This window comes from Carica papaya, chromosome 5, assembly GCF_054855325.1.
Source record: "Carica papaya isolate Zhongbai chromosome 5, ASM5485532v1, whole genome shotgun sequence".
Taxonomy (NCBI): domain Eukaryota; kingdom Viridiplantae; phylum Streptophyta; class Magnoliopsida; order Brassicales; family Caricaceae; genus Carica; species Carica papaya.
The window spans coordinates 6,972,662-6,991,432 of record NC_142313.1 but is presented as its reverse complement, the minus strand read 5'-3'; the positions used below and the strand labels follow the sequence as shown (position 1 = coordinate 6,991,432).

Sequence of the window (18,771 nt, the reverse complement as noted above, 5' to 3'; positions counted from 1 at the left end):
AATGGCCCAAGAAAGAATAAATCAAGGAAACATACGAGAAAACGGACAAGTTCGCACCACTTAATACAAAAGGTAAGATACCTAACTCATTTCAAAAGTATAATATAATTAAATACTTTAGGTATCTCGAAATCGGACATATCATCTCTCAATGCCCAAACAAAAAGATCATGTTATTAAAAGATGATGGAGTTGATAGTGCCAGTGATTGTGAGAGCGAAGATAATGATAGCATATCACCACTGGAGAATGTTGAGAAAAATGTTGAATATCCAACCTAAGGGGAAGCTTTAGTTATCAGAAGAGTTTTAAATGTCCAAGTCAAGCCGGAAGAAAGTAAATAGAGAGATAATTTCTTCCACAATCGTTGTCTTATAAATAGGAATGTATGTATAATTTCTTCCACACTCGTTGTCTTATAAATAGGAATGTATGTACTCTCATTATAGATGGGCGGTAGTTGCACCAACGTTGTTAACACTACCCTATTTGATTAACTTGGGTTAACATGCACGCGTCATTCTCACCCTTATAAGTTACAGTGGTTGACTGATTGTAGAGAGATGAAGGTGACTAAACAGGTATTAGTTTTCTTCTCTATTGGGTGATACACTGATAAAGTACATTGTGATATTGTGTCCATGCATGCTAGTCACGTCCTACTAGGAAGACCCTGCCAATATGATAAGCGTGCAACTTATGATGGTTATAAAAATTATTATTCCTTTAACATGAACGGTCAGAATTTTACACTTGCATCCTTATCACTTAAAAATGTAGTCAAAGATAAGCAGCAGCTCAAAAACTCCATAAAGTCTGGAGGAAATGAAGGATTGAGCAAAATGAAAATAAAATGCTATTATATGGAACATGAGCTAAGGAGGTCATCTTTCAAGAAAAAATTATTAACTCACCTCAAACCTTTTTTATTTAATAGTGTTGTTTTGCATGACATTTTCTATAAAAAAATAGGATTGGCAAAACTCCAGTATAAAAAGTGTCTGATTCGATGATGAATCATTTTTAGAGGGGGAGGGATGATGTGAGCATTGTCATAAATATAAAGAGAAGGCCTAATCCAAATAAAAAAGAGAGAATATGCCAAAAAAAAAGATCTTATGGTCGGCCCTAAATTTCCATATGTCTCCTCATTAATTTGACCATAATTCTTTTAATTAAATGAAAAGACTAAATCTATCTTAGTTAATAAATTAGCTTTTAATTTTTAATTTATTTTCATGTCTCCCTCATCAGTTTGACCACAATTTCTTTTAATTTAAGGAAAAAACTAAATTTATTTTAGTTAGAAAATTAGTCTTTAATTTTTAATTATTTATTTATTTTTTATATATCTGCAAATTAAATTAAGAGATTTATTTATTTTTTATTTACTTAACTTAGCACATAAATAACCTATCAAATCTTCATTGTAAGGCATTCAGAAATTATTTATCTCAATAATATTAAGAGTATTTCTTTTCAAGAAATATTATTTTACCATCTTGTTGAATGAGGAGTGAATCTATTTATTAAGATACGACATTGTGATGTTTTTTTCATTCTATTTCTTTTATTTCTAATAACTTTAATTCCTATCATTCTTGATAGTGGGTTAATTAGAAAGAGTTTATATATAATCAAATTTTTTGATACCTTTAAATGAAATTGTTTAAGTTCCTAATCACGTTGGTTGATTTTAGGTTCCGCGAGTTTAGGGACCTTCATTGGTTCAACTTGGCATCATTTGGCAAACAATGCTAGAGGTTGACATCCCAACAAGTCTCTTTTCTTTAAAATACTTAAAGCTAGATACTTTCCTGGAGGGGATCTGTTGTTAGCACAGTTAACTGTCAACCATAGTTACACATAGAAGAGTATAATGTAGGCAAGGGACACCATAAAAACGGGATTTTGTTGGAGACTGGGGAATGGGGAAGACATTTATATTGGGTTCTGGACCCCTAGATACCGAGGAAAAATGGTAACTTTGTGGCGAAAAATATGAGGTTGAAGGCTGATAAATATCGGACAGTGAGTAAGTTTGATGGAGGAAGATGGAAGACACTGGGATCTGACAAAGCTCATGGATTGTTTTTCCCAAAAGGATTTTGTCGATACCTTTAAGCCGGAGAGGGATAAGAGACAAGCTGATCTGGGATGATGAGAAGAATGGTGTGCACACGGTAAAATTGGGGTACTACATGTGCCAGAAATACAAGGGGTTGACGCAGGGCAGAGTGGAAGGGGACTTTTGGCCGAAGATTTGGAAACTACGGATCCCACCGAAAGTTGGAGACTTTGTGGAGAGCTTTGAGAGATATTTTGCCCACCAAACACATTAAAATGGAAGGGAATAGAAGTGAACTTGGCCTGTAATCACTGTGTGGGGGAGGAGGATTTAGACTATGTGCTGATGAAGTGCGACCTGGCACGAGATGTGTGGCGGATATGGGATAATATATATGAAATCCCATACTTACCTTTTTGTGATTTCTTTCTCTAGGTACTGAATGGGGGGGCCTACTACAAGGGCGGAGGAATTCTACATGCTGGCATGGAAGATCTGGAGTTGCCGAACGAATCACTATGGAATGGCACGGTATACCGGCCACTACAGATCAAATTCCAAGCGTTGGAGTTCCAGAAAGGATGACATAAAGCAAATGTTCCACCAACTGATGCGGGGCTCAAACTCTAGCTATGTTAGTGTCTAAAGTGTCACGGAAGAGAACATTGATGCCGCTTGGATGTGTTTTGTGGACGGGGCATCCCTTGAGAATTTGTGCCGCTACGGCTTTGGAGCGATTTTTCAAGACGGAGAAGAGAGATTTTCCCAGGCAATATCAGGGCATCATGATGGATTGTGTCCTCTGAGGGTCGTTGAGGTAGTTGCAGTGAAGGAGGCGTTGTATTGGGCAATCAATCATTTCCAGGATAAGGGAGCTATCTTCACTGAGTATAGTACAATTACCACTGCACATGATGGACTTCTCCAAGATGGGGGCTGCCCTTGAGGAATGTAAAGGATTCCTTCATGCTAGACCGGATATCAAAGTAAGATGAATTCGTAGGCAAGCCAATATGGAAGCTCATTCACTCGCTAGAGTTTCACATTGTCTTCCTAGCCTATGTATTTGGGACCACTTCCCAACTATTCAGTACGAGCAATCATATCAATGATTTTTTTTTTTTTTTTTTTGACATTTTATTCCGTGATTAATTGTTGGAACTAGTCCTATATTTTATTTTTATGGACCGAGAAGAAATGAAGCTCAGCGAAGAGAAAATTATACCATTGAAGCAAGGAGGTCAACCTCTCTCAAATATCTAGAGTGTAGCACTCCATCGCTTTGCCAAAAGGTTTTATTGCTCTCCTACAACCTTGTTTTCATGATTTAAATTGCTTCCATTTCGCTCGCCACTACAATAGGGATCGCTTTTGCTTTTTTTTTTTCTTTATTTATTTATTAAGATGTTTCAATTCGCCAAGTTATCTCTTGTCTATTCATAAATTCAACAGCAATTCGAAAAGTTAATATGTTCAAAAATTTTCGAAACTACTCTTATTTTAAACTTCCCAAAGTATTTCGTCTCCTTCTACGCCCTTAATTTTAATTTTTTAACCCATTTATTTATTAAAATCCTTTTAGCACAAAAGAAATAAATAATTAGTTGAGTAATTATAATCATATTTTTTTTTAATACGTATTGTTTCAAAATTAATATAGAATTATATTTAAAATAATTTGGTAAAAAATAAGAATCATACCAAAACAAAATAATTTACGACAAATAATTAAAAAGAAAATCAAGCTTATTAAAAATTGGACAAGTTTGATTATAAAATTGCAAAAAAAAAAAAAAACTAAAACTAAAACTGGAAGAAAAAATTAGGTAGAAAATAGCATCTATCATTTAAAAAAAAAAAAGAGAAAGTAGAGAATAGCAAAGATTTTTCACCTTTCTTCCTTCCAGAGGGATAACGATAAGCTTTCTTCTGGGAATTACATCGAAGTAAGAGAAACAAACTGCACAAGTATAAGCGACCACTAAACAGGAAAAGATGATTCCTGCAAGTCGCAGATATGGGAACTAGAGGATTCCAAAGCATGGAGAAGAAGAAAACAAGTATACAATGATATCCCTTCAAAGACCTACACTATATGGACACTACGGATTAACTGCAATCTTCACACGCCAGCTGAATATCAATTGCAGCAAATGCCTTCGTTACAAGATACACTTTCCTCGAAATACTCACAAATGGCTTGGCCTTCTTTTTCCAGCATCTGTTCGCAACCTCTTTACAGGATTCGCCCACCCCACCGACTCTCCCCCACCATTTGTTGGATGAACAGGCTGGTTTCCCCATCCTTGTTGATGGCTTGTTTGTTGTGATCTCAAATCCTTGGAGACTGAACTGGAACCCAGACTTCTGATGCTACGAATACCACCAGGGGGTGAGACAGGACCAGCTGATACAGTCCTTGGTTTCACTACTGACTTCTCTCTATCCTTCCTCTTCTTTTTGCAGATAACCAGTTCACCTGGATGTGCAAGCCGTGGAGAATCATCTGGCTGACTCAGCTCCCTGCCACTCCCACTTCCACTTCCACTGCCAAGCCTGGATTCTTTCTGGGACATGTGCCCTTTCACCCTTGTTTCTTCACAAGTTCCAGTTGGAACAGATCCCCGTTGCTGGGGCTTATGCAGAGGGCTTGGATCAGGTTCTACATCATTTATTGGCTTATGCCTCTTCCCTTGGCCAAGACCACCCTGTCTCGGAGATGGAGTAGATGTGGATGTCAATACCGGGGGAGCAAAAGACAGAGCAGCTTTGGCTTCTCGGAAATCTGTGTCTGGAAATGGAATCTTCAAAATTTCAAAAAAGAGGTTGTGTACTTTCCTTGCTTCAGATCTAACCTGCAAAATAGAACTATAGTTAGACCTCATAACCCATGAGTCCCAAACTTTAGACAATTTTCCCAATAACACAGTTACGTATATATTGGGAATAAAAATAATTGAAAGCAGAGAGAGCAACACCCAGTTTCCATTGATTTGAAATTCCAGAAGGTACACAAAAAGGAAATGAAAAAAAAAATGAAAAAAGAAATGTGATCCTTGGAGCAAATTTGACAAAAAAGTAGAACTGCAAGATTTACTAAGATTTATTTCTGAAATATTTATTTTCTGGACCAGCTGGATGCTGAGATGATATCTCTGTCAACAGCTAAAACATTCAAATCTCAAAATTTGCAACTGCAACTCAATCCAGGACATATAACTGGCTTCCTGGTGTTATAGTGTTTCCTAAATTGGTTTTACTTCTGATATACGTCCATCCATGTGTTTGATCGTGCACATGCATGAATCAGGCAAATGAATAGACATAATACATTCATGAAAGTCTTAGGGTAATGAAAGGACTATATTCTACAAAAAAAGTCTATGCCTTTATTTGGCGATTAGAAAAAGAAAGAGATCCGAACAGCATAAAACTTGTTAAATCATGAAGCAAACATGTTTCTTCAAAATGGTATGACTAATTTATTCCTTCAAAAACATACATGCTTGATTTTGTAAACCTTCAAAATATGCACTTTGTTCTCTTTTCATTCGCAAACAATCATCATTAATTATTTTCGCATCATAATTTTCTGACCATAAGGCCAATATTGTTAAAGTGGTCTGGTACTATATTGATCATTACCCTTTAATACTAATGTGGTTGCTCAACGATGAACAACCAATTTTGATTTTAATCTTTTATTTCATAATATTTTTAACATAATAATTTTCTTTCAATTAATTTTCTCTTTGGATGATGTCTCATCATTTATAGGACCCTAACTTATACATTTTAATAAACTGTAAGACTTTAACGAAAAATCTTAATTATAATAGATTCAACAATTTATTAAATATAACACATACCTCAAATCATTTGCTAAACAATAATAACTTTAAGAAACTATATTTATTTTAATTAGTTAAAATATATTTCTTGTAAATCAAATTATTAATTAACTTAATTTTGTAAACCATAAACATTTATAAGTAATTATTCATAAAACTTGTTCTGTTCAAATTCATATATGCCAAAAAGCATGCCTTTGTACTATTTACTAATGTCAAATTTTATCCAATCTTATTCTGTCCTTTACTAAATGGGTACCAAACGTTACCTTAAGCATGCTTCATTGATAGGCATATCACAATCTAAATGAAGAAGCAGCTTAGTGTATTTCCAAATTGTTTTCACTCTGGTTATATGTGCATCCATGTATTTGTAAGTGCACAGGCATGCATCAAGAAAACGAATAGACATAATACATTCATGAAAAGCTTAACGATGCTTAATTCGAAGGCATTTAACATAATCCAAATAAAGAAGTAACAACTAGTCATCCTAGTAACATTTAAGGATAAAATAATAAACTGCAAGTCAAGCACATACCTCATGTGAGAAGCCATAAAACTGCATTGCACCTTTTAACATAAACTGCACATCAGATACTAGCTCCATCACACTATTATACTCCAATCTGTCCACACGATGATCAATTCTTCGTAGATCCAAAAGATTATTTCCACCCCCACTCATGTGACTGGAATTTTCCATCCTCTTCCACAAACTCGTCAGCATTGGAACAATCTGTTGACCCTCCTTATCAATCCTCCTTTGAAGCTTGCTAATTACATTTTTGAACTGCAGTTATGAACATTCCGAGTGAATTTCAAAAAATGTATAATAACCAGGCTCACGACCATGGAAAAGAAAGGAAACAGATTTAACCATACTTAAGGATGATTATTTACATATCATATACTGATATGCTGTTCGGATGTGCCATAATGATATGGGCATATGAAGCTAGTCAGATACCAAACTTCTCTAAGTAAATTACAACATCAGTATATTACTACCTAATATTGACCTTAATCATTTTTCTCCTTTTCTTTTCTTTTCAGGCACCATATTTAGGATTATTTATTTCTACATTGACATTCTATTTGGCCCTAAAAAGTAAGATGTCATAATATATAATAGAAGGTGGATAAGCATGCAGGCCACCAAACATAAATTTCATGCCTCAGTACTAAATAGCTATCCATATCCAGGCTAGGAAGAGTTAAATTTAGGCCAAATAAGGCCCAACTCCAAAAGTTATTTTAAACACTGACTGATCTTGATTCAGGATTTTGTTCAGTGGATGCCATCTCGTTGCTAAATACTAATGCATATGTAACACCTGCATCACTTTTTTTATAAAGATCTTATTCCATATTTAAGTGTTTGATCTAGAGATTAAAATTTTCAAGATCATTGCTGTCAAATAAGACGCAACAAGGAAAAGAACCAAGCCTTCATCAAGCAAGATAAAGAACTACAGAGTACGCACCCTTCTTTGGATGCCATCAGACATTTTAGCACCAAAATTTGAAGTCCCACTTGTACTGATGGCTTTTCCATCCCAACTGTCTCTGGAGAGTTCAGGAGCATCCTCTGCAGGGAAGGGCATGCAATTCGATCTACCAGATTTTGGTGAAGCATGCACCTTGGACGTATTGGCTACCCTCCTTGCAGGTAAATTACGTCTGATCTTAGAAGATGAATCACTTTGTTCATGTTTTGGAATATTCATTGTTTCATTATCGGTCCTTAACTGAGCTTGATATTTATGGTCCATTTGGAATGGCAGCAGAGATGATTCCCCACGTTGGAGAGGAGTTTCACCGGTCCCCTTCTCCTCTGGCCTTTCCAGAGTATGACGTGGCCGAAGCCGAATGCTGCGTTTTCGTTTTATCTTGGGCTGCACAACCTGCTCATCTTCACCCTCATCTCGATCATGTATCCAACTTTCCGACTGCTGGTGGTCCAAGTGAGAGTCTCCAGATACAGCAATTTCCCCTTCCTCTAGCTCATCTGGCTGGAAAAGTTAAGATATAAAAAATAAGATTGCAGAACCGTCAATCATCTACTACGTGTCAAAAATATAAACATTACAGACATACCAGCCTTTTTGAGACAGAACCAGGCCTAGCATCTAATGCAGAGAGAGAACCAAACTTCTGAGAAGTAACAGGAGACACCATTTGTGTTAACCTTCGACTTTCAGGAGATGATCCTGAAGAACCAGCTTCTTCAAGTATATGATTTTTCCTAGCACTTTCAGAAGCCCGACGGTAATCATATCCCCCATCACAAGCAGGTCCATCATCTTCTGATTGATCTTTGTTTGTTGTAGGAGCCCCAACAGCACCAGAGAATTCATCATCTTCAAAGTCACCAATCTCTCCCTCCTCTTCATTCCCTGAATATCCATTTCGATCATCAGAACTTGCTTCAGAATATTCTCCATTCTCTTCATCTATTTCCTTGTAATTAGGATGCTTTTTTCCCTTAGGACGACCCCTTTTTCTTTCAGTTTCCACTTCACCAGATTCCAAGCCAATGCCACTACTAAATAATATGTTCTTTGATGGTTTTTTTGATAAATTAGCAATAGCAGCATTTACCTCCTTTGTACTTGCTCGAAGCCACTTAGGTACCTGGTCATGACTAGTCATTTCCCCTGTCCAATCAAGGTCTTCATCCATTTGATCAAACAATTCAACTTCGTCTTCACTCCTGGCAATCATTCGATTTACCTGCTGCAGTGAAGGAACATCATGGACAGTTTCTTGATACCTTTCCTCGTCATGTAATAATGTCTCCAAAGTCATCCGCCGCTCTTCATGCGTGGTTCTCTGGTCAAAACGCCCAGCATTTATAACCTCATCAGCCATGTCAATTTTATATTGTTGAATGTTATTCCTTATAAGACTTTCAATGGATCCCATGTATCGATCTTTGCCTGCAAAATCATCCTCTAAATCAACGGAACCTCCACTTCGCAATTCATCCTCCTTTTGGTGGCTAGAGATCTTGTCTACAACAGCCTCCATATATATAACTTTCACTTCTCTTGTTTGTCCAATGCGATGGGCCCTAGCAACTGCCTGCTCCTCATTCTTGGGGTTTGGATCAGGATCATATATGATTACTGTATCGGCAGACTGAAGATTAAGACCCCGGCCAGCTGCACGAATACTAAGCAAAAAGATGAAGGATTCAGATTCAGGGCTATTGAAGTCCACAATAGCTGATTCACGATCTTCTAAGCTAGTTGTTCCATCTATTCTTCTGTAGATAAGACGTCGCCACTGCAAATATTCCTCCAAGATATCAAGGAGTTTTGTCATTGTACTAAATAGCAATACTCGATGCCCTGTTCTCTGAAGTTTTATAAGAATCCTATCCAGAATCCACAATTTCCCGCAAGATCTTACAAGGAAATCTTTGGAAAAATCATTAAGATACGGATAATTCAGCAAAGGATGATTACAAGCTTTGCGCAGCTCCATACATCTGTTATTCAAAGTCCTGTACACTTTAGCCTGGTATATTGGATTTTTCTGAGCCTTGCGCTTTTCATCTTCAGGATCAACTCTAAGAGTGCCAGTGGATTTTATCCAATCATAAATAGCACTCTGAAAAGCAGACATTCTACATCTTAAAACAATGGAAACCTGCAATCCAGCAAAAAAATCAGAAAGAATCTAAACAAAAGGTCTTCAGCAAGAGCAACTTTACACCAATAATATACCTTTGGCGGAAGTGAGCCTTCCACATCTTCAACACGCCGTCTGAGCATAAAAGGTTCCAGAATTTGATGAAGTCGGTGGATAATTATAACCTTCTTTTCAGTCTCAAGCCAGTCATCCTCAGCATTATGTGTGGGACCCTCTTTTTGGAAGGGTTGTGAGAACCAATCATGAAATGCTTTGCGATTGTCAAACACCTCAGGAAGTAGTAGATTCAGAAGTGACCAAAGTTCCTTTAGATCATTCTGCACATAAAAATACCTTATTTTTATTTTCCTTTCCCCCATTTCAGTCACAAAGAGCAAGTAATCCTCAGGTTCATCTCAAGATACATAAACTGTGAATAAAAAAAAGCCACTGAATTGACCATCAATCCATGTCTATGGAGCAACTACACATAGGCCTTGATTCTGTGTCATCTAAATCCTGCTCCAGGATAACATAACAAAATAATCCAGTTATCATGCGCCATTTCTTTTTGTTTAAAGTTGTGTGGTCAAAGGACACCACACCACTTCCACTTCCCAGCCCATTAATTGGAAAGAACAAAAACAACTAAAATCTGGCCTCCATATAATATTTATGCAATCCAGAAAGTGAGAACTGAAATTTACAACTAAAAAACAAACACTGGATGCAGAAAATAAATTCATTTAGAAACGTGACTGATAGGTATTGTTAGTACAGGGTGGAACTGTACTCCACATGTCAATTCATGTGGACAAGCAACCAATTCTAACCAAAGTGACCAAAACCTCCATCTTGGTTCAACAGAAGAAGACAAACTTAGAATCTTGAAACAGAACCTAGTCCCTACATGAATAGAATCATCAAGGTCCAGATTTCTAAAATCGCAACAATGCTCTCAAAATTTTGATTTGCCATCTGATAAACTTGATAGATATTCTAACAGTTTTCACCAATGAGCTTAAGGTTCCAACAGGAAAGTTAAAATGAATCACTTTTTAAGTTGTTTATCACCCCAATATAAGTGAGCATGTGACCATTTATTCAACTATGCCTAAATTTAACAAAAGAAACGTTATGTTAACAATGTTAAATACAAATCACAAATGAAAATTGTATTAGTTAGTAGGTGTTTGCCAATTTATGTAACAGTATAAAGATTCTTTAAAAAAATTAAAAGAAAATGCAGGGAGATGTCTTAACAGACCTGCAATGGTGTCCCAGTTAGAAGAAGACGCCTCTGACAGCGGTATCTATCAAGATCACGTGCTAAAACTGATTCCCTGTCCTTCATTCTTTGTGCTTCATCAATTATGATATATTTCCAATCAAGTTTTGATAGTTTTGAACGATCATACATTATGAACTCATAGGTTGTCACAAGAACATTAAATTTCATTGCGCAGACCTCCTATACATGAATACAGCGGAAGATATTTTAGAATGTTAGGAACTCAGCAATTCAAGTAATGGAAGAATGTCCACCACTTACTTGAGAAAATAATTTTGACCGCTGATCCTTCCCACCAACATAAAAGATGCACGACACAGACGGCAACCAATTGTGAAACTCACTCTGAAAAAATAACTCAATTAGCCATGTTGAGCAGTACTCAAAAAGAAAGTCATGACATTTAAACAGAATATGAGGGAGACAAACCTTCCAATTAACCAAAACAGCATTTGGAACAATTATGAGATGTGGACCATAATTCCCTTTAAACTCCATTAAGTAAGCAATCAATGCCATTACCTGCACAGTAAAAAAGTCTAACAATTAAAGAGTATGCAGTCTATATCTAGATTCATTCTGCTTCTAAAAAAATATTAAATTCTGGTGGATCATCAGAGTACTCATCAAACCAAGACCTGAGACATGGATCCACACATGAAAAACATAAGAACTTTTTTTAGGTGACATCTAATCAGAATCACCTGCACAGTTTTCCCGAGACCCATCTCATCTGCCAAGATTCCATTTAATTTATTGTTATACAATGAAAGCATCCACTGCAATCCAACCTGCCACATGAAATACAATGGTTCATATGAAAAGACCAGTGACAAAACCATGAAACATAAACCAAAAAATATCAGAAGAATATAATAGCTCAAATTATGCAACCTACAAGCTGATAATCTCGTAAGGTTCCAGCTCGCAGCATTGAAGGTTGCCTTGCAACCTTTTCATTCACTGCATGAGCAAGACTATAATACCTGGTTGTAACCATAAAGAACAAAGAGTAATTAGGTATTCTGCCCAAGAAAAGAAATACCTTATAAATGAAAATATAAATATCTAAAGCACACTAATCAAAAAACACGTTAGTGCATCATCCTGTACCACTAGTTCATCCAATAAGGACAGGAAAATGTTGGGTTAAAATAATTGTGGAGGAAAAGATGTGTTCAAATGAAGAAACATCAAGAACAGTTGGCATATGTACTATTAGCAATCTGGACTATAGTTCCTGACAGAACCCACACCCATTACTAGCCAATTGGCATTTCACTGTCAAACAGCATATCTGATGCTCACACTTAGATTAACCACCTTACTTTTCCTTAATATGGCCCAAAAGAAAAGGAACCACAGTACGACACATATAAGAACAAAAAACACAACTTACTTGCTGACAGAAGAACCATCCTTAGGTGCATTCATCTCCATAAACCGATTCCTGATCATCACTTCTTCTCCAGCACAAGTAGCCGCTGCCCTAACCTCTTCTTCAGATAGACCCTTTTACCAGAAAAACAAATCCATTATTAGTAATGTGAAAAGCATCCAATGCATAGTGAATACAGAAAGAAATTATTTTTCCTATTTAGTAGGTGTCAGAAGTATGAAAAAATAAAAGCTAAAAGCTGACTATGAAGAAGGATGATTTTGTTTTCCCAAGGGCTACAGAGATTGAGAGTGTAAAAAAGCAAACCAAAGAAAGGTACCTGCAATCGTGCAGCAGCTGCAGCAGCATTTGCTGCCTCTTCCACTTCCTGTTGACTCTTAGCAGCTGTTATTTTACTTCCCAGTTTATGAAGATAGTTTTCTGTCTGACTCAAGAAAGATGAAAGAACTGCATATCTCTCTGCAGCATCACCTGGTATACTAGTCTGCTGCTCCAACAACATCTCCCTATACCTTTCAACATCATTATTCTTCAAGGCCTCCATTCTTTTATTCCGATCATCATCCTTCCTCTTTGAAAATTCCCTCAACATTCTCTCATGGTATTTTGCAACTCCTCTATTGCGAGCCATTCGAGCATCACGGATAGCCCAATGAGCCTCAAGAAGCTTCTTTCGCCACTGGAAGATGGATTTCAACTGCTTCTCTCTAATTGCTTTCTGATTGGCCTGTACTTGTCTTGTCAGCTCCATTCGTTGACGCTCACACAGCCTGACAAATTTACGATATGGCCTATCAGGCATTGCCATTATCTCCTGTTGCTGTTGATCAACTTCATCCCTTAACCGAGCCTGCACATCCAAAAGCCGAAGCTTTTTCTCTTCAATTTGCAAGCGCAACACAAGATCAGGCCTAATCCTTTTCCTCTCTAAGTTTACAGCCAGCAAACTACCAATCTTCTTTAAACTTTCTGATCTTTTCTTGTTTAAAACTTCCAATCCTTCCTCAAACAGGAGATCTTTGACATCATATGCCAATGTTAGGTTATTATTGCTATTAGGTGTCGCTGACCCATATGAGTCATGTTTCCGAGTAAAAAAGGGAAAATCAAACAATGGTCCATGATACTTTCTCGCAGAACCAAGATCTTTTGACTGGGGAGGAGTGCTTGCTTGTACAGGTTTCTTAACTTGCCCTGAATCAGATACAACAACCTGCGGTCCAATAGCCTTTCCCTTATCAGCCGTATAATCACTTCTTACAGGAGTTTTCTGAATGCTACGTTCTACTTCTTGCTCTGACTTAACAGGAAATACAACAGTTTGAGGCTCTTCTTTTCCAGAAGCTACCACAGGTGCAGGGTCCTTCACCATAGTTAGCGTTCCTTGCATTTGACTTGCTGATACAGTTACTTTCTCATCTCCTGCAGATGCCTCCTCCTTAGAAAATTTCTGTCCATTCATAGAAGATGTAGACTGGGAATCCTTTTCACTGGCTTCTACATGCCTCGCTTGGTCTTCTACAGTCTTCCCTGTAGATCTATCCTGATTATTCCCTCCTGGAGGAAGCAATTGACGCTGTGGCTGCAATTCGAGGGGTGGTGGAGCAATAGCTCGAAGAAGCTCTTGTGGAAGAGTGCCTTCTCCTTTCTGCTGAGCAATAAGAAATGCATAAGTTCTGTTTACTAATAATTGCAGAATTTCTTTTTGAAGTAAAGGACAAATTGGTTAAAAATAAGGAATGCATACATACGCACACAAACAATTGTATGCACGACGTGTGTGAAGAAGAAATAGAAACATAGATGTGCAGACCTTAAGACGCCTGAATGCCAATATTTGTGCTTTAAGAACATGGAGTTGCTGCTTGGTGAACCCAAAACGCTGCTGCGGCATCTGGTTACCTGGTCCACCCTGCAAGGGTAAGGAGTTAACCGAGCCCCCATCATTTGAATAAAGTCCTGATTGGGAAGATGGCCGATTCAACTGCCTGAGGTACTGCATTTGCAATGTTTCTGAGCCACCAACTGAATTTTTTGCAGATAAAGATGGATCTGCAGCCTGGCTAACATTGGGAGATGACTGTGGAGGATGCATGGGAGCCATTCCATTCCCAACCGTCGCTGATTGTCTAGGAGGCACTTGATTCTCTCTGACATGCACAGCAGACTGCTGCATGGCAACCTTGTTAGCATTGTTAGCCATTCCAGGGCTAGAAGTTGAACCAAAAGGGCTAGGGGGAACTGGTTGCCTGGGTTTAGCAGAGCCAGACTGCCCAGACATATCACTTGATGAATTAGCATGTGGAGAACTCTCACTGGGAACTGATGGAGAAGTAACCTGCTGCTTTGACACTTGGACAGTTGATGATTGTGCACCTGCATTAGCCTCATTTACCTTCTGTTGGGCAACCATTCTAGCCTGCATGACTGGAAACAGCTGAGCCATTAAAGTGGCATTCGCGGGAAGTGACAGATCAATATTGCGTTCAAGTGCCCATGCCTGCATTGCTTGCATCTGTGCAGCCATTGCAAACTGGTTGTTTGCCATATTTTGCATGCTTTGCTGAGCCTGTGGTACCTGCATGGGCCTTATCATATTTGGAGGCATTAATTGCCCAAGAACTGCCTGCTGAGTCGGAGGCTTTGGGTCAGCCCTTTGATCAGAGAATGGCTGTTGACCTTGTTCCATCTGCTTTTCAGATGACATTTTTGAAGATGATGCCTGAGCCTGATTAGCAGACGCCTGTGCCTGATTAACAGACGCCTGAGCCTGATTAGCAGATACCTGAGCCTGATTAGCAGCTGCCTGCATGGATATCAGTTCCTGCATTTTCAAGTTTCCCATCCGCATATCCAAATCCTTTCCAGATGCAGGGCCCAACATACCCATCTTAGCATGCTGTTGAGATGCCAAAGCTGACTTTTGTTGCTGCGCCTGAAGAGCATACTGAAGATAAGCTTGCTGCACAGGATTTAGCATTTGTTGCTCAACTCTCTGGCCCTCCTGAGAGGACCCATGTTGTTGAACCAACTCAAAAAATTTCCTCGACTGAGGTAGTTGCATGGAGCCTTGAGAGGGAGCAAAATTGCTTCCACCCATTACTCCTTGAATAGCACTAGCTTGATATGCTAAAACAGCCTCATTTCCCTCTGTCTTTCTGAGTAATTGTTGTTGTAATGACTGCAAGAACAATCACAGTGGATAAACAACCAATAAATAACAGCTCCAGGACCATCTCAATATTAACATTTTTTTTTTAAATATACCATCTCAATATTAACATTTTTTTTAAATATACCATCTCAATATTAACATAGACAGTACATTAATGAACACTTGCAGAGTTCAATGATATCCACTTTGATTTGTAATGGGTGCAAAAACAATCAAAATAATACCCAACCATAAATAACAGCTTCAAGACCATCTTGATATGAAGATAAGCAGTACACAAATGAACACTAAAGAGTATTATTCCATATGACTTGGCTTGTAAACAAGTTTATCTATAACAAAGCAAATAGATTTCTCAGCACAACCAAGATTGTTTAACTAAGCAGTAGAATTACAATTAAGAGTCAACATCTTGAAGAAGGGGGAAAAACAAAAAAGTGTTGATTATGGCATCACAGGAAGATTGAGAGCTATATAAAGATAAAGGCAACAAGCAATAGATATAGCCCAAATGAAACAGTAAAATATCCAAAGAAGATATGCAGCTCAAGGTCATTGTTCCTTTTTTTGGGAACAAAATAATGATTCATTTGAGTAGAGAAATTGAAAGTAAGATAAATTCACTGTCCTATTTTTTAAATAAGAAAATGTAACTTTCCACTTTGTCATTTTGTTGCACAAGAGAGAAAGATATTCAGCCAAAGAAAATAGTGACCAGAAAATCATGGAATCACATGAATGGCACTAAAATACATCTAAAACGGCAAAACCAACGGATGGTCCAAAACTGCAAGAATGAAACTCATAGCAGCTCTATATCAGAACATTTGCCAGTCAACATTACCAATTACCAAATTCAAAATCAGATTTCAATTCTAACGGGGAAACCAAAACCACATTAACACAATTTCCTTATATTGAAAAGATTAAACAATTTCAGAAAAAGAAATAGCCTTACTTCATCACATATAGCTTCTCACTTATAGAAAGATGATGAACAGAGAATATACATGATACATCAAGCGATATTATTGCATAAGGGAAAGAAAAGAAAGAAACGATGGACAACACGGAGAACAAGGAACGACATAAATGTAGTCAACCTCTTCAGTACAGCTTAGTTAGAGTTTAGAGCCAGTCAGAGTTAAGCAGCTTCAAGTTTAATGCAACCATGAGTTCCGGTTTTCAACCAATTTAAGACATGCAAGGTTAGCGTCCCAAAATAATTATAAAAAAGTTTACGATAAAAAATACACTAAGCATCCAACTAATGACCTCGCTGTACTGCCCGAATTGGAGAACAAGGGGTATTAATTGCAAAAATTCACACTTTCCAATTTCCCATTTCCACGTACATATACTCCCAATTCTTCTGAACCGAAAACTTTATATATCCAGAATGATATTTCCCACTCATACTCGTTTGGACACACACTGCAAAATTTCAAAAACCCACAAATTCCTATCTAATAACTTCAAACTCAAAATCAAATTGCACCTCTAAACCCTTACCTGCCTAGACCCTATGTGTTGCTGTTGCTGCTGCTGCTGCTGCTGCACTGAATCAAAACCAAGGTGCGGCTGAGAAACAGCGGACGATGAAGAAGAAGGAGATGCAGCAGATGATGTTGACGGGGCCCGACCAGCCGGTCCCATTCCAGGATTCCGGCTGGGCCCACCACCTCCTCCGCCCCCAGATTGCATGCAATTGAACCCGAAATTTACCACACTGGTGCCTTGCAGAAATTGAATTTACCCTAGAAAAGCAAAAACCCCAACAACTAAAAAACAAAAATCCCTCCAAATGTTTTTAGCAAAACCCACTTTTACCCTCCGATCCCAACGTTCTAAAAATACAAGCTCACAGTAATAAATCCCCCTCTCTCCCTCTCTACTTTCTCTGTCCAGATTGCATATCTCTATGGAGAATAAATCGAAATTCGCGGGTGCAATGAGGTGAGTGGATCCGGGTGTGTTTTTTCAAGGAGGGAAAGAAAAGAGAGGAAGCGGACTTGACGGAATCGGTGATTCGACTCACTTCCCCCCACTCTCTTTTCTCTCTCTTTTCTCTCTCTCTGTAGAATTCACGCGATTTGCAATATTTTTGCAGTCAAACCCTAGGATTTGTTTTTTCATTTTTATTTTTTTTATTTTTTCCCGTTTGTTAATTTGGCTGTTTTTGGGGGGTTAATCTGCACAGGTTTGGGCAATGGAGGACTCGATTGGATTTATTATGGGTTTGGTTGCGTGATGGGACCCACCTGGCTACGGTTAAAGTTTTACGGGGACTCATGATTTTCAAATAACCCCTTATTTCTTCTTAATTACGATTGAGCCCAAATCCGTATCCTGACAAATCCGGACACAAATAAATGTGTACCGGGCCCACAGACTGCTTCACGCTGATATACAGTCAAAGGTTACCTCTTCAACCAATAGTCACCTGACACGTGTTACTTCAATTTTCTAATCAACTAATAAAGTTTATTTAGAAAATATTAAACAAAAATACACACTTCATTCACATGTTTTTTTCCATTTATATTTACATTTTGTTTCTCACATAATTTGAAGTCAAATTAGATATTTTTGTTAAATGAGATTTTTTTTTTTTTTTTTTCTTCTCAATTTCTTAATTAGCAACAAACAAAATTCTAATATATGAAAAAAATAAAAATTAACCAAAATATTAATTGCAAATACAGTAAAGTATATACATACATATGTACATACTAAAACCTATGTTCTTCTTTTCTATGTATAAAAATCTTAATTCCAAATACTTTTGGTCCTTTTATGCAAATAATTACATGAGAGAAAATATAATCCAATGTGGTGTTTTTTGTTCTTTTAGTTTTAATGATTGTAATTTTTGTGATGCTTTCTAGTTTTTTTTTTTTTTTGTAATTTTTAATTTTATAATTTTTTTGATTTTTTTAATTTATTTAATCTCAAAGGGTCACCTATAAATTTTTAATAATTCTACATGTATATATATATATATATATATATATATTTTTTGGGGAAAAAGTGTTATATAAAATATCTATATATAAAATAGTTAATTGTTAGATCAATTATTTAATTTTATGTGGATTTAAATATAAAAAAAAGTTCAATAATATAAAGTATTATATAATGTTGAAATTTATGTTATTCTAACATGTAAATCAGATTTGCTTAATTTTGAGTTTGGTTTTGCTTCCCCATTATTTTTTTCATTAAAAAAAATTATTATTTTGGATTTTTATTATTAGAAGTAATATTTTTAAATAATTTAATAAAGATGTATAAATAAAATCTAATTTCATACCTACTATGAAAAACATCATTAATATTACTAAATAA

General features: G+C 36.9%; 1 protein-coding gene across 2 annotated transcripts; it reads right to left on the bottom strand.

The window, feature by feature from the left end:
• Nucleotides 1-3,936: 3,936 nt before the first annotated feature.
• BRM (transcription regulatory protein SNF2) lies at nucleotides 3,937-17,569 on the bottom strand. 2 transcript variants are annotated; one of them, XM_088219417.1, is made up of 14 exons: nucleotides 16,936-17,569; nucleotides 14,062-15,429; nucleotides 12,568-13,899; nucleotides 12,249-12,361; nucleotides 11,748-11,835; nucleotides 11,554-11,640; nucleotides 11,279-11,371; nucleotides 11,111-11,194; nucleotides 10,826-11,029; nucleotides 9,654-9,896; nucleotides 8,020-9,576; nucleotides 7,407-7,934; nucleotides 6,461-6,712; nucleotides 3,937-4,923 (listed from the first exon to the last, which is right to left on the bottom strand). In XM_088219417.1, exons 1-14 carry the CDS (start codon nucleotides 17,125-17,127, stop codon nucleotides 4,258-4,260), a joined length of 6,807 nt encoding a protein of 2,268 aa, XP_088075543.1. In that variant the 5' UTR covers nucleotides 17,128-17,569; the 3' UTR covers nucleotides 3,937-4,257. The 2 variants fall into 2 exon arrangements, with proteins under 2 accessions (XP_088075543.1, XP_088075544.1); XM_088219418.1 differs by having other exon boundaries at nucleotides 12,568-13,896.
• Nucleotides 17,570-18,771: the final 1,202 nt, after the last annotated feature.